Source organism: Vipera ursinii (assembly GCF_947247035.1).
Source record: "Vipera ursinii genome assembly, chromosome: 5".
NCBI lineage: Eukaryota > Metazoa > Chordata > Lepidosauria > Squamata > Viperidae > Vipera > Vipera ursinii.
Window position 1 is genome coordinate 23,575,242 of NC_139518.1, and position 22,005 is coordinate 23,597,246.

The 22,005-nt window shown below is 38.7% G+C and overlaps 1 protein-coding gene across 1 annotated transcript in view; it reads right to left on the reverse strand.

The window, feature by feature from the left end:
* Positions 1-19,673: 19,673 nt before the first annotated feature.
* The window catches only part of LOC310641641 (vomeronasal type-2 receptor 1-like), a gene marked incomplete at both ends in the record, with an annotated part of 37,386 nt that continues 35,054 nt past the window's right edge, over positions 19,674-22,005 (reverse strand). The window contains one exon of the mRNA XM_083364878.1: positions 19,674-20,659. Within this exon, the coding sequence (XP_083221004.1) occupies positions 19,674-20,659 (986 nt within the window). The remainder of the gene's footprint in view (positions 20,660-22,005) is intronic.

Consider the following 22,005-nt stretch of genomic DNA (forward strand, 5'->3'; position numbering starts at 1 on the left):
CTCTTATCTCCATGATATTAATATTCTACCATATTGGAGCACTGATGCTGTTCTGTCCCACTGCTGTAATTTTGTTTCCTCCTCCAAATCCTCAAGCTGAATCTGTATTCAGGGTGACTAAGGACATTTCCAAGTTGTTATTATCACACTCTCTCAAAACCTGCTTATACTCTCAAAACTTGCTCTGTTTACAATAGTCCATGATTATGTTCACTGCAACCATTGCAGGAATAGACAACCTGCATTCTTTCAGATAACTCATGAAAGAAAATAAACCAGCCTCTATCCCAGGGGTCTTCAAACTCGGCCCTTTTATGACTCATGGACTTCAACTCCCAGAATTCCTCAGCCAGGAATTGAAGTCCATGAGTCATAAAAGGGCCGAGTTTGAAGACCTCTGCTCTATACAATACCCATTCCCCCTCTCTCCCCCCACCCTGTTCCCATTCCTGATTCTTCACTGCATTAGTTTGCTGTGAGGGGGAAAAAAGGAAAGAAAATAGGTTGATCTGCAAACAATCCTTGAAGTCTGGTTTAAGTACCTATCATGTCTTCTTCTTGGGCAGTTTTCTTTGAATATTGCAAGCCTGAACAAAGATACAAAGTCCTTGCTTTCATTGGCGCAACAGCATGCACAAATGTAGTTCAGAACAAATGCTTGTCTTTTCCCCTCTTTTCTTTGTAACTGCATTTCTTTGGCCTTCTTCCTACACATTCTGGGCATCGTTCCAACTCAGCACTAGTTTATATTTCTAACCGGTTGAATCATCTTTGGAATCTTTCCCAGGGTCCCTGCTTTTTCTTAGAAGAGGCTGACAGCCTAATAATGACCTTTCCTATCCTAAACCTTATATTTTCTGTCTCTTGTTGGAAACCCGTGTTTATCAGCACTAGAGCACTGAGCCAACTTCATTGTCATGACCTGGTCCCATGATTTTTGTTATTAGAAATTTTCTTCACTATTCCTGGCTGCTCAGTCCCGTCTGTCCCTAAAATGATGATGATAATTGATACGACAGCCTTATCAACAATGACTCAATGTATAGTTGTTTAAAAACATCACAGGAAGCAAACAGAAGTAAATGCAATTATAACAGAGTTATTATTGGGGAGGTTAGACAAAAAAAATATCCATGCAATACCACAAGCTGCTCTGGGTTAAGGTTTCCTCAAGCCACAAAGGTTTTGATGCTTTCCTGAAGGATGTCTGAATGGCATCCAGATAGGCCATAGAGGGAATGTTATTTCAGAAGTAGGATAGCAATAGGGAAGGCTCTGCTGTTCCACAAGATGGCACTGCTTCCTATTTTCCAAAGCATCAGAAGGCAAGACAAGAAACAATGGATGGAAACTAAACAAAGAGAGAAGCAATCTAGAACTAAGGAGAAATATCGTAACAGTGAGAACAGTCAACCAGTGGAACAGTTTGCCTTCAAACGTTGTCGGTGCTTCATCCCTGGAGGCTTTTAAGAAGAGACTGGGCAGCCATTTGTCTGAAATGGTATAGGGCCCCCTGTTTGAGCAGGGCATTGGACTAGAAGATCCCCAAGGTCCCTTCCAACTCTGTTAAAACTGTAGGATGGACAGAGACAATGATAAAAATGTGATTCCATAAATAATCAGGGCTCAAATCATGTAGAGTGTTGTAGATGGCAACCAGAAACTTGAATTAAACCCAGAAATCAATTGGCAGCTAGCGCAGCTTGTGAATTACAGGAATCAAATGAGCATTCCAAATTCTGTACCAGCAAGGGGATTCCTATGTAGAGTGCATTACTGTAACCCAAACAAAAGTGAGCAGGGAGAGACATAGAGGTCTTTATCTTTTGCTACCACCCTTTGTTATTTATTTATTAGTTGAATTTATATACTGCCCTATTCCCTAAGGACTCAGGGCGGTTCACAGGGCAGTTAAAACAGTACAAAAAGAGAATAAAATGGAATTAAATTAGTACAAGCCCACAATTCATAATAACAATAAAATTAAAAATTTTAAAATTAATTTAATATAATTTAATATAATTTAATTAAAATACTTTAAAATTTAAAATCCCTCAGTCCAGGCCAGACAATTCAAACAACCAGGTTTTTAAGTCCCAGAGAAACGAGCGAAGGTCGGGGGCAGTCCGAAGCTCCATCGGCAGTTTGTTCCAAAGGATGGGCGCACTCACAGAGAATCCCCTCCCCCTGGGAATCACCAGCCGGCAATCTCTAACCGGCGGAACCCTAAGGAGGCCCTCCCTGTGGGCGCACACAGGACGATGGGAAGCTGATGCTGGTAGCAGGTGCTCCCTAAGGTTACAAGTAGTTATTAATGGTTTTGATTTGATGACAGGCTGGGCTGGGTAGATGACTGCTACAACTTCTTCACAGCTGAACTTTTGAGCTTCCTTCTTCTGTTTAAGGCCCTACATGGCATGGGTCCGGAGTACCTTAGGGAGCACCTGCTGCCGGCATCAACTTCCCTCCGCCCTGTGCGCTCCCACAGAGAGGGCCTCCTCAGGGTGCCACCGATCAGAGAATGTCCCCTAAAGTGGATTTTTCCTAGTTAAAGAAATTTCAGTATTAGAGGAAATCAAAGTCTTGCTCTCAATTTCTAGAAGGTATAAGGAAAAATTGTCTTCTATCCACTTCCAGTCGACCACAAATGTCTCCCCTTTTTGTATTATGAAGGCCTGCTTTAAAAGTACAATTTCCATTCCAAACCATCTGAAATTCTTTTTAGCAGTTAGAGTCACAATGTTTCATTATAATCTAGTGACATCTCCAGCACTGATTGTACCTGGAAACATATTATTATTATTATGGTCCATCACACCATCAGACAGATGTTCAGACTGGATTTGACATTTTTAATCTACCTATCAAGTCCCTTCCAAGAATCTGGGATAAACAGATGTGGATTTTTGATGGCCTTACAGATATCGTAGCAGAATATAACTATTCTAAGTAAAGCTGCCTTTTGCTTTCGACTAATGGTGATTTTGTCAATGCCAATGGTGCTCCAGTGGTGCTCCAGTTTTGTTGGAATTGCACCCAAGGCACCTATTACTATTGGTACTACTTTTGCTTTCTTTTGCCACAATCATTCTATTTGCAGACCTTTGTATTTTCTTATCTTCTCTAGTTTTTTTCCCCCCAAAGCAAACCACTGGATCATCAAACAAATAAACCCAGAGTTCTCACTCAAGGCACAAATCCCCAGGCTCCAAATATCTTAATTCAGATACATTATGCAAAGATCCAGTTCTCTGGAAAAGACTCTAATATTAGGAAAAGTGAGAGGAAAGAGAAGAAGGAAATGACCAACAAAGTAGATGGAGTCAGTTATGGTGTCAATAGTGCACTATTGGAAGACTTGAAAGAGCAAGTTAGGAATAGATCATCTATCTATCTAAGATCTATCTGTGGTCAATAGGAGTCAAAAATAACTTGTGTGCACATAATTGGTAAATCTGACTGCCATAAATCTATTGGTCAAAATCCAATGTGTGCCTTCCAGTTCTTAATTATCTATTGTATCCATTCTATTTTCAGCATATCTACTGAGAAGTAAACCCAATGAATTACTGGGGTTTGTGATCAGAAAAGAATGCACAGTTCTGCAGCCTTACTTTCTGGCCAGCTATAAGTTTTATTATAGGAAATAGCTCCATGGTTGGGAGAGTGCTACTTATTTTCTTAGCAATGCTAGATTTACTAGGAAGCAATGATTTATGATGCTCCTGGCTGAGTTTTTTATTTTGAAAGCAAGCTGAGTCAGCATACTTTTTTATAGAGTTAAATCACAAGCTTTTTATAGAGTTAAATCAAGATTAATTGAAATAAGTCTTTATTGATTTCAATAAAGAATCATCAGTACATCATAATTCTTGTTGAAGAATTTTTTATTCTTTGTTGAAGAATAAGCACACACAGAACTAAACAGATAATGGAAAGTAGATCCAACCCCAATATTGTAATGTCTTAAAATTTAATCCAATGGATTATAAAGTGTTTTATTTTCCTGCATAGGTATTTCAAGGACACCAGCAGAATGGACCATACTGTGTACTATACTTTTCTTAGTATTTCTAAGAAGAGAGAGATGCAGAGACTGAGCAGAAGTCCTGTGGCCTTTGAATAGGGAGATAACATATTTCTGGTATCAATTCTACAAGCTAAAGAATGATGTGGGAAAGAGTTCTTATTGAAATAGAGAAGGCTTGGAAGACGGTCATTTTGAGGAAGGAGATCTGTGTCTTATCAAGTTGTTTTTTTATCATTTTTTAAAAGTTGGAGTAGTCCTAAAGTTAAGCTTTACTTTTGGTGATTGCATGAACACATGACAAATAGGATGTCTTGGAGAAAGCAAAAATGATTATTATCTGATTTCTATATTTTGCTTTGTTGTAAAAAGCCTTATTGAGCTTGTTCTGATTAAAACATTTGTCTCAAGTTATGACATTAATATTGACTTGTTAATGTTGAATTGCATGAAATGGTTCGAAAGGGAAAAAATATGTTTGGTTAAAAACACATTCTCTTCACCATTTCAGCAGTGAGAAGAAAACCTCTGTTTCCAACAAGTAAACAAAAATTTTCACATTGACTGAATACTCCACCTGAATTAGAATGCTTTTTGACCAGCAGTGCAATCCTAGACAAGAGCTAACTTTCGTTGAGTTCAGTAGGGCTTGAATCTCAGAAATTTTGTGATGGATCATAGTCTCAGTCATTCATAATCCCACAACCCCAAAGCCAATGTGTAACAACAAAGCTGATAAGACAAGAGGGCATCATTACAAAGTTAGCTAATGTAATTAACCTTCAAACAAAACTAAATATACTTTGAACAGCTATTATAGCATAATATAATAGCTATAATTCATTTGTGGATTCCAAAATCATCACTGCAAATATTTCCCTTTCCTGGCACGTACTTCAAGAGCTTACCTGTGAGGCATGCCACTGGTGTGAGCTGCTGTATATTCATAGGATAATTCACAGATTTTTAGGTACCAGTTCATTTCCAGTTGGTGCAAAAGGGTTTCTATAGCTGCATCTGGTAGCAGCTTTTGTACTTTTTGACTGTATCGGTGGGTTTTTAAAAATATTTTTTGAAAAACAAACACTCTTGGGGATACTGATAGAGTATATGTGATTTCACTGAGTGGTGGTGATAGGAATACATGAACAGATTTAGAGATTGTTGATTACTATTTCATAAATTTTATGAGTCAATCCCGGATACATTCTTGAACATATGACTTACGTTCAAGTCTGAATAAGAAAATCCATGTCAGAGGAAGATGTAAGCAGGTGTTTTTTACGTGACATTTAAATTAAAGCAGCATTTCCCTGAGTTCAATTATTAAAGAATAAGGAGATTTTTGAATTTTGAAGTAGCAGCTTAGAAAGAGTATTGAAGCTTTGGTGTTGGAGAAGATTCCTGGGAATACTACGGACAGCCAAGAAAACAAAACAAAAGGAAAAATGGATCAGCCTAGAGTTGTTACTTGAGGCACAAATGATCATGCTCAACTGTCATACATCTAGAGAAGTATGTGATGACTTAGTTTTCGTGAGAATGCTCTGGGGTTGAGGGATAATAACGTTCATAATAAGTTAAGTGAGTGAATCAGCAACATTTGAGAAGACTCCTGTATTTACCTGAATTAATATCGGGTTCTTTGTTCAACCATAATTAATTTAGAAGCTGCACAAATATGAGACAAACTGACTTCCTTAAGTACAACAGGCATATGGAATCTTTATTATAGACTTTGTTGTTGTTGTCAGTTGGGAAGTCATGTCCAACCCATTGCGACCCCATGGACAACATTCCTCCAGGCCTTCCTGTCCTCTACCATCTTCTGGAGTCCATTTAAGCTCACGTCTACTGCTTCGTGACTCCATCTAGCCACTTCATTCTCTGTTGTCCCCTTCTTCTCTTGCCCTCAACCTTTCCCAGCATTAGGCTCTTCTCCAGTGAGTCCTTCCTTCCCATTGGCCAAAGTATTTGAGTTTCAATTATAGACTTATACCCTGCCAAACAAAATAGCTATCAAATAGGTAGATATGCAGAAATGCATATAAAAGTAAAAGTAAAGATTTCTTCTGTCCAGCCATGTCCAACTCTAGAGGGCAGTGCTTGGTTTCTTTAGCCAAGGCAGCCAGCATTGTCTGAAGACACTTCTGTGGTTATGTGGCCAGCATGACTACACACCAAGGTGCATAGAATGGTGTTACCTTCCCACCAAAGTGGTACCTATTTATCTACTTGTATTTGCATGCTTTCAAACTTCTAGGTGGGCAGGAGCTGGGGCAGGTACCCATAGCTCACCCCATCACATGGCACTCAGGTCTTTCCAGCGTTTTTAACCACTGAGCCCCGAGAAATGTATATACCAAAACCCTATAAATAAAAAATAAAAATAAAGTACAATAAAATAACTTTAAAATAAATCAAAATATAATAGTGGAAATAGATACGGTAACGGTAAAGGTTCCCCCATACATGCATGCTAGTCATTTCCGACTCTAGGGGCCGGTGCTCATCTCCATTTCAAAGCCGAAGAGCCAGCGCTTGTCCAAGGATGTCTCCGTGGTCATGTGGCCAGCATGACTAGACGCCAAAGACGCCATATTGGTCCCTATTTTTCTACTTGCATTTCAAACTGCTAGGTTGGCAGAAGCTGGGACAAGTAACAGGCGCTCACTCTGCTACGCAGGACTCAGGATTCAACCTGCCAAACTGCCGACCTTCTGATCGACAAGCTCAGCATCCTAACCCACTGAGCCACCGCGTCCCTTATGGAAATAGATAAGAGGATAAATTATATTTTAAGTGAATTGTGGCTCTAAGTTCTTGGCATGGCTTCTGATGCAGGTCTGTAGCAAGCTTGTCTTAGTGAAAAGGCAAAATTATAGATGTTTGCTAAAACGTTCAGTAAACGTAAAAGCAACTAATTTTAATCTAAAACAGTCATAATTCTGTGATTTCATAAAAGGAGACTGTAAAGGAAAATGTTACTTCTTTATTTAGGTAACAGTACAGCATGCATCATGCAAAAACCTTTTGGCATTCAAGGTAATCCCAAACCAACCTACGAAAAATGTAGAATTAAGATACTGCCAATGACTCTGATCTAGAAGATGGTGTAATATTCTTTAAATATTAATAACAGCCTTCTTCAACAGTTCAACTTGGTATCAATAGCCAGTTCAGTTTACTTACCATAAGACAATCAAGTAGTATAGCCGAATTGTTAATTAATGTTGAAGTCAACAATGTAAGTAAAGCAGACTCCTGCATTCCATTCTAGAACAAAATTTACTTTTGGTTTACAGAATGCGTTCCAAAACTTTTGCAAGCTTCACAACAGGTGTGAATGGTGTTCACTCAGCTGGAAAGAGCAATATCAGGGCAATGCACCAGGGCAGTATAAATGGATAAATATGTAAATGCAATTAAAACAAAATAAAAAAATCCTTATCAAAGATTAATCAGATGTCTTCATATGCATGAAGAGAAAAATTGCATATTTTTTAAAATGGAAAATGGGAGAAAACAAAAATAATTTCATCATATAGCCATAAAATCCATGCAATTAATCCAGTAATTTAACATTCTTTCTAATAGGTTTTTGCTGATTCTTTAGCAAATACTTTATTTTTTATATCAACAAATCTAACTCTAATGATCGTGCACTGACTCCAAGCAACATCAGGCAATATCTTTTCATTATTTAGGCTTGGTTTCTAATATTTTCGTTATTAGGGCAATTACCCCAAAGTCCAAAGTGATAATCCACCCTGTCCTTGTTATCACAAAGAGGCTGTTTCTCAATCCTGCGTAACCAAGTGACTAGTCTGTTGACCCACAACATTAAGAGCATTGCTTGTTCTATTGCCATAGCAATTTATTTTGAGGGTTGTCAGAGACTGGGATTAGAAAATAAAGCTAGGATTGCCCTCTGCTGGTGTGGAAATCATGCTTGCAATTTGTATTTTTGTATATTGTATTTCACATGATATGGGACCTGGAAATTATTTTGTTTGTTTGATTTATCCCCTGATTTTCCTTCAAGATCTGAAGGTGGTTTTACATTGAAGTCCCTTTTGTATGCACATAGCTGGAACCACTGTTCCTTCTTCACAAAAGGCTATGTTGATGTGGAAGGCATCAATGCAATGTTCTTTTCCTTCCTAAATTTTGATCAAGAAATTATGCCTTTTCCCATTCTGATATCATTCTAATCTCAAACTCTGCAGGATTGGTCCTGATTTGCGAAGTTGGGCATCATTTTGGGGTTGAGCACAGTAAAGTGCTTTGGAGGCTGCAGAACTCATGTATCATCTGCAGAAATTGCATCTTTCCCTAGGTTCATACAACTGCTGGCCTGCAGCTGCCACATAAGCCTAAGAATATGTATGTGAAGACTGGGGCAAGCACAGGCATCCACCAGGAGAGAAAGCAAGGGAGAAATGATAAAATCTTTGTTGTGACACAGACTCCACTGTGCACAGGTATACATGTGCAATATTACAACACAAATATAAAAGAATGGAACTGTGACATCATGGCTGATGTTTTATTATTTTGGCATCTTCTCACACCATACTTAGATGGGAAAGGAAGGAAGGAAAGAAGGAAGGAAGGAAGGAAGGAAGGAAGGAAGGAAGGAAGGAAGGAAGGAAAAAAAGGAAAAAAGAAAGGCTAGTGACTAAAGATATCAACCCTCAAATGACTGCTCAGATTTCTGGGATCCATGCCCCTTCCATCCCCATTGTTTCGGATAGTGGCTAAGTTATATCATCTGCTGCCAATCTAATTAATTGAAAACTGGTGATGTCACAAAGCTCTGGCAGTATTCTCCTCTATATTTCAAAAGTGCTGATCTTTGACCTTCTTAGTCTGATGATCTAATTGCTAGGAGCCAATAGTAAAGAAATCTGACTGAGTTAAGCATATTATGGGAACAAAACCACAGTGTCTCATTTGATATGTGGAATATTAAGTTTCTTCAGTATCATCTGCTGGAAAGAAGACTTAAAACATGTCAGGTTGCTGGCAGTTCAAAGTATCTGTCTTAAATCTAGATGACAGCTTTGGCACAGCAGTTTTACCAACGTGTTTAGATTCTTCAATTTAATTTGAGCTTTCAGTCACTGAACTTCTAAATTCATTGTATTATTGATTGCTAATACTCTGATTTGGTGAATTTATTACCTACACAATTCTGCTGCAATCTTAATAAGGGAAACCTTATCTTTCCATCCTAGCAATCTGAGTGTAACAGGGTCTAATTTACAAATGTGCAATCCTCTTCCATCTAAGACTAAAGACATGCTGGGTTATCACCCTCCCCAGATATGCTAGAATTATTTCTCTCCTATCTCAATAAGATTCTTGTTCCTTTTTCTTTACAAGAACCTTGTCTGATAAAGAGTTTATTTTATTTATTTATTTATTTAAGTTCTTGAACACTTGAAAGTTTACAGTGCATTTTGTACTCTTGGATCATTCTAATAAAAATTTTAAATGAGTGAAGGATTAGATTTATTTTAATCAAATTATTTGCTCACCTGTAACTTCCAATATAAACCCAATCTATGTCCCATATGCAAGATTCTAGTATTGTAACCTTACAATAAAGGTAGTGTTGGTATAGTACTTGTAATTTGTGCTTCTTGTCTGGACTACCTCAAATAGCTGACTTCCTTCCTCCGTCAGCATTTCTTTCCTCAACCACAAGAGGCACCCTAAGACTGCAGAGCTCATCTTCATTGTTCCCTTTGGCCATGCCTCTCTATGGTTTTCCCAGATGAGTCCTTCCAAATGCCAATGCATTTGTCCAAAAGAAAGAACAACCCACCATTCATTCATAGACGTGGTCTCTGATTACACAGGTCAAACACACATACATACGCATTAATCTTAAATTTAAATGGTAGAGCTTGTGTATACACATATTTTTTAAAAAAAAAATACAAACTTATTTTTTTTCCTCCTGTCATCTACAAGAAGTTAACATCATTTCCATGTATACAACTATGTTTGATTGTTGTTGCTTGAAATTTTGGGATGGGGGAAAAAGTCAAGCGCAATTCTCTTAGTGTCCAAATGAGTTCAACGTGGAAAAAGAAAACATGAGTACACAATACTGAGACAGTTTGACCACATAATCCAGGGGTGTCAAACTCAATTTCATTGAGAGCCGCATCAGCATTGCGGTTGCCCTCAAGGGGCCAGGTGGGTATGGCCAGGGTGGGCGTGGCCTACTGGGTGGGCGTGGCTAGAGTGCGTATGGCCTACTGGGTGGGCAAGGCCAGCTCTACATCGTTCGCATCAAGGGTGCCTATGGAGGCGTGGGCAGGAGTGGGACAGATCTGAGGGTCTCTGGCAGAAGGAGGGTCTCTGGGCCAGGGCCAACGCAGTGGGGGCCATTCCCTCACTGTTTCCAGGATGGCTTCGTGGGCCACATGAAACCACTTTGCGTGCCGGATCCGGCCCCCGGGCCTTGTGTTTGACATGTCTGAATCTAAGACCAAATTTTAGAAGCAGCAGCACCGAATAGTTTAACAGTTCTTTGCAACACTCGTGTTTGGAGCAGCTATACTACTTGAATTACCAGGTAAACAGAGTACAAACAAAACAAAGTAAAATAAAATAGAAACCATGACAACAAATTCATAGCCAGTGGCTCTAAGAAAACAACAGAATAAGCTGCCTCTGTGACTTGGGCACGACTAAATCTATTTGTTGCATCCAGGAATATAACCTGGGCTTTCCAAGTCTGTGCCAATATGCTTCATATTTCAGCTTCCCCATAATAGGGATACAGTAGATTAGGGATCAGTTTGTCAAATGGAAGAAAACTGAGCCTTCCAATTTCAAGGTGAAACAAACACTGGTGTTGCCGCCTTGCTCTCAGGAGAGCAACAGTTATTAACTGTAACAGCTCGAACAACTAACTTTTCCCTTGTGAAAAACGAGTTCTGTATTTTTCTTGCCGCAAGCAGTGCTGGAGAAATTAGACAGCTTCTGACTGCAGTAGTGCCTCAGTCATTTGAGGTGGTGGGGGGGAAGCTTTTCCTTGTTAGGATTTCATTGGCATTCCCATAAACTGTTAGATCAACATTCCCTCTCCCTCCCTCCCTCTCTCTCTCTCTCCCTCTCTCCCTCCCTCCCTCCCTCTCTCTCTCTCTCTCTCTCTCTCTCTCTCTGAGAGAGAGAGATGATTTTCCCAAAGTAGCAGTCTCTGGTTTTCCTGGTAATGAGACAGCATTGGCAAGTTATCAATTTTTGTAGCATCTATGCTTTCATAAATGTAAAACAGTCTATTGAATCCAAGTAGACTCTTAATTTAGATAGTATAATCATACATCCCGCATTACAAGAACAAGGTATTCTTTTTCTACTATCACTGCTATCCTAATAATGGCAAAGCTTCCAAATTGTGATTTAGTAGTGATGAAGCTTTGATTTTTTTCCAATTAGATTAGATATCAGCAGGTTTCTTTTCATGATCTTCCTGTTCTTCTTTCTTCAAGTCAGTCTTGATCCTGACAACTACATGGACTCTCCCTGTTTCTTGACAACCTTTTCAGAAGAGCTTTGCCATCCCCTTCTTATGAGTGACTGGCTCATAGTCATCTGTTTCATGCTTAAGCTGCAGGAATGGAACTTACAGTGACCTCCTTTCTAGTCCACAACCTTACAACTAGACACATACTTATTATATTTAATATATTTCTTCAGTTTCAGTTTCTGTCCAAGGAATGAGATAAACTCAGATTATTTCTTTCCATTTGTATTTGATTTTTTAAATGATAAAATCATTGTATATTTCTGTTTTAGAAATAAACTATCACTCTTGTTAAACAATTTCAGGCTCCCAATTAGGGGAAAATAATATTTCATTATATATTACCAAAAAAGTGTAAGCGTGTGGCATTGAGAGGAAGTTTTAAGTCCCTAAGGGTTTACAAAGACAATCAAAATTCTGAGATTCATTCTGGTGGAAGAATATTACCTAACCACCTATGTTAATATTTCTATAGTAATATTCATTCCCAAAGTCCCCAAAAGAAGATAACAGAAGATAATTCAAATCCAACCAGTGAAGTGATATCCTTGGCCTTTAGCAAGTCACTTACTTAAATGGTGTCCAGTTCTTTGTGGATGATCTAACTAGTATTTCTGTATTATCAGGATAGACTGCCCTGGGTGAGACAGAGAGGAAGACAAATACAAGAGCTTCCAGTGAGGATGTTAAGAAGCCAGGTGCATGCTTCTTCAGACAGAAGAAGCTACTTAGATAAGTACTGAAAGGTTTCAAACCAAAAAGGAAAAGAAGCCAGTAGCCATGACTCAACTTCCAGAAAGGTGCGTGCTAGTGTTATTACTGCACAATTGAAGGCAAATATACTTTTTCCAGGATAATGTTACAGGACCCAACCTGGGTCAGTCACCAGGACCAGAAATTTAGTCTTCTGAGCTTTCACATTCATGCTGGAGCCCATCCCATCCTCAGGGAACTTCTCCAGAATGTGTGAGAGACACGTTCCCTAAGGATGGACTCTAGTACGAGTCTGAAAGCTCAGAAGACTAAACATCTGGCTCTGATGACCAACTCAGATTCTTGGATCTTGCTAGTGTTATTGTTACAGACATGCTATTTGGAGTTCATATCACTTCCTTTTAATATAGACAACCATACTTTAACTTCCTCAGCCCTATCCTATCTGGTGGGATTCAACCAGTTCGCACCACTTCAGCAGAACCGGTAGCTCATTTTTTGTTGCCCAGGCCCAGAATGGACTTCTGGAAGTGGCATCCACATGGAGAACTGGTTGTTCACGTATTTGAATCCCACCACTGATCTACATCTGTAATGTTGCCTGGGTTTGGGGGTTCAGCTGATATATTTCAGACTCAGCAGTATATTTGCCATCTCAACAAATTTCCTTGCATTATTGCAACCCTGCAAAGCCTTGCAAAGCTGGGCTTTCACTCCTGTTTCGCAGGGTCTTTTCAAAGCATCAGATAAAGGATGGCTTGGTAGCTCTTGCTCACGCTGGTTGCTCAGTTTGTGATTTTGATTTTGTATAACCAAAAAATGCTAATAACACAAACACAATAATGATTTTTATATTATGTAGAGCGGAGCATAGAGGTTTCTCTTACCTTAGGGATTGTGATAACTTGGGATGGAACACTGACTGGCTCCTTCATATTATTCAGAACTGAATACAATTGTGGGTTGCTTCAAACTGCTTTTGAAAGACTGAATCATCAAAATCATGATAGTGTGATAGTGCCTTCAGTGTTCCCAATCCTAGAGCAACATTCCAAGCACATAAATTGGTGGTTGATACCACAGTGGGGATATAATCTACAGCTCTAGTAGCTGAACTTTAGAAGATGCTGAAAAGGGCAATACAAATAATCAGCACATGGAAGCAATTCTCCCTAGGAAAGAAGGAAGGAGAGACAAATACCTGTGCTAAGGTTTGTATTGGAAAAAACAGTAGGAAGTGCAAAATAGCTGTAGAGCTCATTAGCATGCACCATTAACTCAAGCACAATGAAAGTTGCCTTCAAGAATGAATTGGAAATACAGTAGACTAGAATTCAGATTCACATTTTACTGCTGATTATCTATTGATAATTGGTTTATTACTGATGGTAATCTACAGTATTTGCTTGCATCACCAGGTGTTTTGTTATTTTGTTCCTAGATGAGAAAAGATTGAAAAACATTGCCTAGGAGATAGTAAAAACTTTTATTTGCTTTGGCACATTGAAAATACAGCATGATTTTTACAGTCTAATACTTCATCACCTCATCTGGCCCTAAGTAAACACCCCCTCATTTAATTTTCAGAACCTAGTAGACAGCAAGATATTTATAAACGGGAAACTTGGGTTATCTCAAAACTGACACCTACTCCAAAAAGTTAGAGTGATCTCATTAAAGCAGTTCCGTTGATTATTATAGTAATTGACAGGGTGTTGCACTTGGGATCCCAGTGGGATTTCTGTGCTTTACGGAAAGACCAATGCAATCAGCCGCAACAGAGTCAGTTTGAAGAAAAAACAATTAGTCCATTTCTGCATGAAATAAAAAGGGAGGGGGTGCTGGTGAAGGAAACTGAATAAATCAACAACCCAAATTTTAGTTAACTGTTTCCTGCAACATTAGCCAGATCCTCATTCAGAACTGTGCTGTAAGTGATCAGTGATAGTTGTTACAATCATCAAGTGAAAGCAAATTAATAGGTTTCCTTTCTATTAAAAGTGTACAACAGGGCTTCCATTCCCCTGCAGGATAGCTTGAGGCTTTTCCAGACTGTACAGCTGCTAGAATTAAATCCTATGATTTTGGCCCAATGCCTGTGTTTGGTAGGGTTTTCACTACTGCCTTTTAGAAAAACCTTGTCTACCTACCTGCAAGGTAGATCAGACTAGGAGACCAAAATGGTGCAAGCTAATGCAATTTTTATTGTACGATTATAGTAATACAACATTGCACATACAGTATGAATGAACTTCCCTCCTCCCTCTCTTTATCTTTGTGAGAACTAGAAGGGATTTTGTTCAAGATGTTATAAATCTAGCCTGGACTCACATTTATTTGACTGTTGTCTTGGTTGCCTCTTTTCCTCCCATCCTCAGGGTTATTCTTTCTGTGTACTACAGATGTTTCCTGACCCTTCAGAAGTTCCATATGCAATTTAGGACAAATTTAATTAATCTTGATAGGTCTGTACTTTATTTTTCATATATAAACATTAAAATGAAACAAAGTATCTGCAGCGGAGAAATCCTTATTGAAAGTATAGAACGCTCAATGTCTATGGAGATTCTTAGTCATCCATGTCATGGTTGTCCCAAAGGTGCTTTTTCAAAAGGCAACTTGACTTTGTTTTTCCTTGAAGACCTTTTGCTTCTCATCCAAGAAGTTTCTTCAGTTCTGAAGAAGCTTCTTGGATGACAAATGAAATGTCTTCAAGGTAAAACAAAGTTCAGTTGCCTTTTGAAAAGGCACCTTTGAGATTGGTGCTTAACAAAGTACCAGGAAATAAAAAATCAACAAGGGGGTCACATATATGGAAGATACTCCAAAAATAAGGGGCTGCCAGAGAAAAGACCATGCCCTTATTGTTCATATAGCACCCAACTGTTCTGCGTGGCACACAGGCTCTAATGCTAATGGCAAAGCATGACTGAATAATCTAAACTCCTATACCTCATTTCTATAAAACATAGCCTACTTCCCTTTCAGTAAATTCAGCACATTTCTTCCTATTCCGATGAAAACTAAACCTGTGTCAATTATTTGTACCTTCCCCTGAGAGACGATTCCATTTTCCCAAACCTTAGATAACCTTGGATCAGTGTCTTCCAGTTTTAGCAATTTACAGATGAGTGGGCTTTGGCACCTAGAATTCTCAGCAATGATCGCACTGACCAGAGAATTACAGGAATTGAAGACAACAGTGATGGAAAGTGTCAGTGTTTGGAAACCCTGTTCTAGATTACCATGGATTGGATCAACCTCCAGATCAGATTAAGTTGTCTCAGGATGCCTTCTATACCCTTTAAAGATAAGTGCTATGGTTATGGAAAGGCCTTTCCAGATATTTACCTGGTATAAAATCTACGTTTTAAATTTTGATTTATCTTTTTAAAAATGTAGCTTTGTGCTGTTTAAGATCTCACATTATGCTGCTATTGCTAATGACGATTATGGCACTACAGGCTTTCCTGTTTATTTTGTTATATATTTTGATATTGCATACTTAGAAATTACAACCAGTGCAGCTGGAATACTGGCAGGAAAGAAATTGAAAAACCATGAGAGAAAGAGCCTGTCCCTTGCTGTGTGGGTAGCAGGAAAAACGAGGTGAACATACAAAGACCAATTGATCTTTATTGTTATGACATAGAAACTGCAGAAACCCTGAGAACAGCTAAAGCATTCAATTACATGAGGTGCAGTGGACCAAAATGCCATAATTAACAGCAAAGCACTCCATGGAATAAATAACCACCCTATCGTGTCACACCCCCAGAATGCTGTTAGAAACTTTATGCTAGAGCTGAATCACTAATGTCTTTCACCAAGTTTCCACTGAGATCAAGAACACAAGTGTCACATTTCTGGGTATATCTGAGGTCAAGAAACAGAATACTGCCTCTTGAGGCTCTCTAGTGCTGTCAGCAAATTTCCCCTGTGTATGCTTAAAGCACATGGCTAAAGCAGATGCTCAAAGCTTAAAACACTTTTGCCTAAGAGCGTATGTTAATGAAGCATGGCAAACAGAGAGCCTTCATTTCCCACCTGCTGTAAAAGCAAATTTACTTAATCCTTTCATTACTTGATGATTTATTAGTAGATCTAAACCGTCCAAAAATATACATGAAGTTTCTGTGATTATTTCTAAGAAGTAAAACCTGGACTGCTGGAGTTTTTGTATGATGTGTCTGAATATCTTGTTCCTACAAAACAATTGCATAAGTTATTCTGCTGAATAATCATTTGCTTATATCAGGCATGTCAAATTGCCGGCCCACAGGCCGGATGCATCACGATGAAACCGCGCCCACCCCATTGTCGGCAATAGGGAAAAAGTTGTGATAAGTCACATGACGTCATGTGACGTCGTGAATTTGACATGCCTGGCTTACATGGAAAGTAAAGAATCAAGGGCAGTGATTCCTAAAGTTCATTTACAGGTTATTGGAGACTATAGAAGATTAACACATTTGAATACAGTGTTTTGTATCAAAACCATGTTTCATGAGGTATAAAGCTGCAGCATCAAAGCCAGAAGCTTTGATATTTTTTAGATATTTGTAGTGTTTTTTCTTTACATTGTCTAAACACTAAAAAGCAGAAAATTGATGAGAAAATCCCCAACTGGATCCTTAATCATTAGGCTTTCAGCCTTTGGCTGACCTAACATCTTTTCTTTGCCTTGAATGACAAATTTGATGTTTTTACACACATACACAAACATAGGTGACTGATGGGAACAGTTCATAGTCTGTATGTTCTTTCTTAGATTATTGATTCCTTTTTGTCCCAACCAGTACCCCATACATATAAATGGCACTGTATTTTTAATAGCTTCTTTATTCCAATTTATGGAGTCATTACCAAATAAACCTCAACCATGCATTTCCATTAGAAAAAGTATTCCATATTATGAATCAACAATGTACTGCAACTAGAAAAAGAAATAGAAACCAGATGCCAGTACGTGTTATGTAGATAATTGTGGTGTTATGTGGGAAAGACTTTGATTGTGCCAAGGGAACAGACAGATAAAAGACAACATAGCCTGCAACTTGATAGTGGATGAGCCAAGAGGTTAGGAAGAGACCCTACATAGTGTCTCGGGTAGTAAAAAAATTGGGGTGGTGATGGTAGGGTTATACTTTCAGACCTGCAAGATTATGACAATGTAGATATCAATGGGGTCAGCCAAGTAGGAATCACAACCAGATGAGTAACTCTATTTTGTTGTAAAACCACATTGATAGAATCTTGCAAGTCTTGAAAGTACAGTTCTATCCTATTCATGGAGATGGGCAAATCATGATAGCAAAGTATCACTAGATAGAAAGAAGCTGGGACTTTCTGTTTCTTTTCTGAAGAGGAACTTTTATTTTTATAGATGTGTCAAGCACATCAGACACTTATCACACTTTTTTTGCTGTTTCTTGTCACCATTTTTCAAATTTTCTGATGTTCAGTGTCATGATCCTGGGTCTCTTTGGTCCTTCGAAAAAATGGAATCTTGAGTTCTGCATGTAGTCCACAAGTGATCAGTCTCTGATCTAGTGAGGGAGCAATATAAATGAACCAGAAAGAAAGGGATCAAAGCTTAATAGATTTTTAAAAAGATACATAGAGTATATGCTTCTCCAGCAAGCATAGATGGCAAAAGTGAAATAAGTGTTGTTGTTTTTTCTGGTTCTTAGGAAGAAGTGAAAATGTTGCTTCGGTTATGAAAAAAAAATTGCTAAGAAATCCCCTATCCTCCTGCTCTGTAAAGGAAAAACCTATTTCATGAGATACAGTTAAGGTAAGGTAAGGTAAGGTAAACTCTCCCTTGAGTCTGGCTTGTCTTATTGCCAAGAAATTAACAAGGAGACCATCAGCCTTTTCTCACTAATTGCAGCGGATGCATGCCCTCGCAATCTTTTGTGCCCTGCTTTTGTGATGGTGCCTTCATTCATTCCTGAGCCTCCTTTGGAGGCAGAGTTAAGTCATTTTTGTTACTCTGGTTTTAAAATAATAGGTTCCCTCTTATCACTACAAATTTTTTGCAATGAGTACAACTTGGCAAATCCTGCATAGGTTTGTATTTGGTTGGTGGAAGGATTTGGTACACAAAATCTAAAACAATCTACTTCATTCTAATACATTCTCAGTAATCTCACATTATTTATATAAAAACACATTTTAATTGTAAGAGAGTTTAGCAAAGAAACCATTTCTCTGGAATAGTGGTAAACCTATATCCAGAAAGGAGGATGATTATTCACTGATATATAAAGGTTCTTCCATTTGACATATTTCTGCTCCTCTGAATCAATGCCACCCTTATAAGATCCCATACCATTATGTCTGTTCATTAGCAGAGCTGATCAATTTCTGGTTTAACTGCACTGCATCTCAAATTGTATTTTAGCAACACTGAATCAGAGAGCTTGCATACAAACTAATCTTCCATTGACAGGAAGTCATATGTCACCCCCTTCCCTATTTTTTGTTCAGCCAGGTCTCTTTTCCCTCCCCACAGAAATTAAGGCATCATTACATATTGTTCTATTTAACAAAAGCAGAGGGGATAGTGTCTTAATGGCTCTCCCATCAGATATTCAAATATTTTGGCAAATCATTATAAAAATTATGAAATAAAAGCATTAGTTCAACCCTGGGATTTGCATTCTCTGGTCAACTGAAGGGAGAGATAATTGCTTAACATTTTAAAAGCAGATACTGTAGCAATGAAAATGCCTACAAATTATCTTCAAACAATTTGAGGAATTTGAAAATGCAAACAGTGTGTTGATGTGGAACTGAATTGACTTGGGCACACAGAGTAAAATTAGAATAAAATACAATATGAAGCATCTGTAAATAATTAGATTTATTGGAAAATATTTTTGTCATACAATTAGTTAATATGTTGAATTGATTACTTTATACAAGGACATGCCACTGATTGTATTATTTTAAGCTGATGGTATCGTATGTAGTGCTGTATTCTATCAGACTTAGAATTTATATTTTATACTTTGATAAGTTTAATAAAATCATTTTTTTAAAAAAAGAAAATTGTGTGAACTTCAATTCACGAAATGATTCCTTGTTTTCTCGTTCCCCCTCTGTCACTGCCACCCCAAAGAGCCCTACAACAGTGTTGACCCATTGATCAAAAATTGTGGAGCTGGAATGGAATGGACAAATCAGCCTCAGTTGTGCAAGCAGAAATTAGAAGTTGCATAGGATTTGATCCAGGCTAAATATGAAGGAAAATACAAAATTGCCTTCAAAGTTCCAGATTACTTTCTCTGCAAGCAATTAAATATGCTTTATGTATGCTATTCCCCGGGAAGCCACTTTGACATGGGCCAGATGATATGGGCTGACAGGAGCTACAAAGTCCTAATCCTCAAGAACTGTGGAAACTGTGTTAATTTCACTAGCGCAAGAGGCAGAGGTTGGTGGGGCACTCTTATCATTAGTGACAGCTCTGCCACCCACAATTTCTTCTGTATTTCTGGCAGGCTTTAACAAAATAATATAACATTTGGGCACAAATATGCACCCTAGCAAACCAAAGCTGGAGGCCAGAATTGCAAATATCTCCACAGCTACTTTGAATTTTCCTCTTGTGCTTAAATAAGCAGGAACAAAAGATATCCAGACAATGAAGAAAACCAGCATTCCAAATGTAACAAACTTGGCTTCATTGAAGTTATTGGGAAGCTTCCGGGCCACAAAAGCAGTGAGAAAGCACTGGATGGCGAGAAACACATCAAACCCAAACATAATGCACAAGTACATTATTGAACCTTCATTGCATTCAAAAATAATTTTCAGGATTGTGAACTGGGTGTTTTTAAGCATACTGGGAGGGCTATAATAAAGATAAGCAGTACAGATGCCCACTTCAGCTAGAACAGAGACAACTACCACCACTTTTTGGAAAATTGGCCCAACTGACATCCGGGCTTTCTCAGCCACTTTTGAATTTCTGGCCAAATGAGTCAGAAAGAGCATTACTGTCTTTCCTAAAACACAAGACAGGCAAAGAGAAAAAGCCAAGGCCAAGGACACTTGGCGAGATTGGCATGACCAATCTTCTGGCTTCCCTACGAAGAGAACAGAAGTCAACAAGGTTGCAATGAGAGAAAACTGGATGAGGAAGCTGAGCTCACGGTCATTGGCTTTCACCAGAGGAGTTTTCCTGAACTTGATATAGACTCCAGTCACAGCCAGAACGACACATGCACCAAATACAGAGAGGGCAATCAATGTCATTCCTAAAGCTTCTCCATAAGCCAAGAATTCCACTTCCTTATGCAGACATTTGCTTCTCTGTTTATTGGACCAATAATCTTCAGGGCATGCTGTACATTCCCTTGCATCTGGAGAAGAAATCATAACAATGGTAGTTAGAAAGTGCTACATGATTACTTTTATGCCAAAGCTTTAAAAAGTGAAGTCAGTCCTGGATATATAAAATAGCTTTCCCCAAACATTCTCCAATTAAGTTAGACTACTGGCCTCATTACTCCCTAACCATGAAGTCTTCTCTGGCTTCCACTTGTCAGAACATATATGGAGGGCATCAAATTAAAGAAAGACAATTTGAAGAATAATTTAAAAGTGCTCTGAATAATTGCATAGCCTATTTCCATCATTACAGATACCTATGTATCAATGATTAAGTAGACATTTTCCAGAACATAGCACTTAGAGGCAGACCTGAGGGTCAGTATTACTGTTGTTCTGGAAATTAAATATAATCCAGATTAGGGATAACCATCACAAGTAGCCAGAATCCAGCATAATTTATATCCACAATAACTCTGGATTCTTAATTAAAGATGTTAATGATTAAAGATATTAAGAAGAGATTGGACAACTATTTGTCTGAAATGCTATAGGGTCTGCTGTTAGAGCAGGGGGTTGGGCTACAAGACCTCCAAAGTCCCTTACAACTCTATTATTCTGTTGTGATATCCTAGATTATAGATTAAATTGAACATATAAAGGGTCTAGTTTGGTATAGTTGACTAAGACTGTGAAGACTCTAGTTCAAATCTCTTGTCTATCCAGACCTTCGTGAGAAGTCTTGCAATCAGTTCCCATCTCTCAGGCCAGCCTGGCCAAATTCACAAAATTTTGTGAAAAGAAAATTGAATTAGGAAAATTTATATGCCACCATGAACTATCTCAGACATGTCAAACACAAGGCCCGGGGGCCGGATCCGGCCCGCAAAGTGGTTTCATGTGGCCCGCGAAGCCATCCTGGAAACAGTGAGGGAACGGCCCCCACTGCCTTGGCCCTGGCCCAGAGACCCTCGTTCTGCCAGAGACCCTCAGATCTGTCCCACTCCTGCCCAGGCCCCCATAGGAACCCTTGATGCAAACGATGTAGAGCTGGCCACGCCCACCCAGTAGGCCATACACACTCTAGCCATGCCCACCCAGTAGGCCACGACCACCCAGGCCATGCCCACCCGGCCCCCTGAGGGCAACCGCAATGCTGATGCGGCCCTCAATGAAATTGAGTTTGACACCCCTGAACTATCTGAAGAAAGGATGGATTTAAAAGGAGGATAAAAAAGGGGAGGAAAATGTACAAAATTTTAATAATAATAGCTTTTTAAGTTTCCGGATCTGTTTGAACATTTCATGTAAACTATACTGAATTCCCAATTTCAAGTGGAAGAAATAATTCAGTAAACACATAGTGACAAAGTTCTGG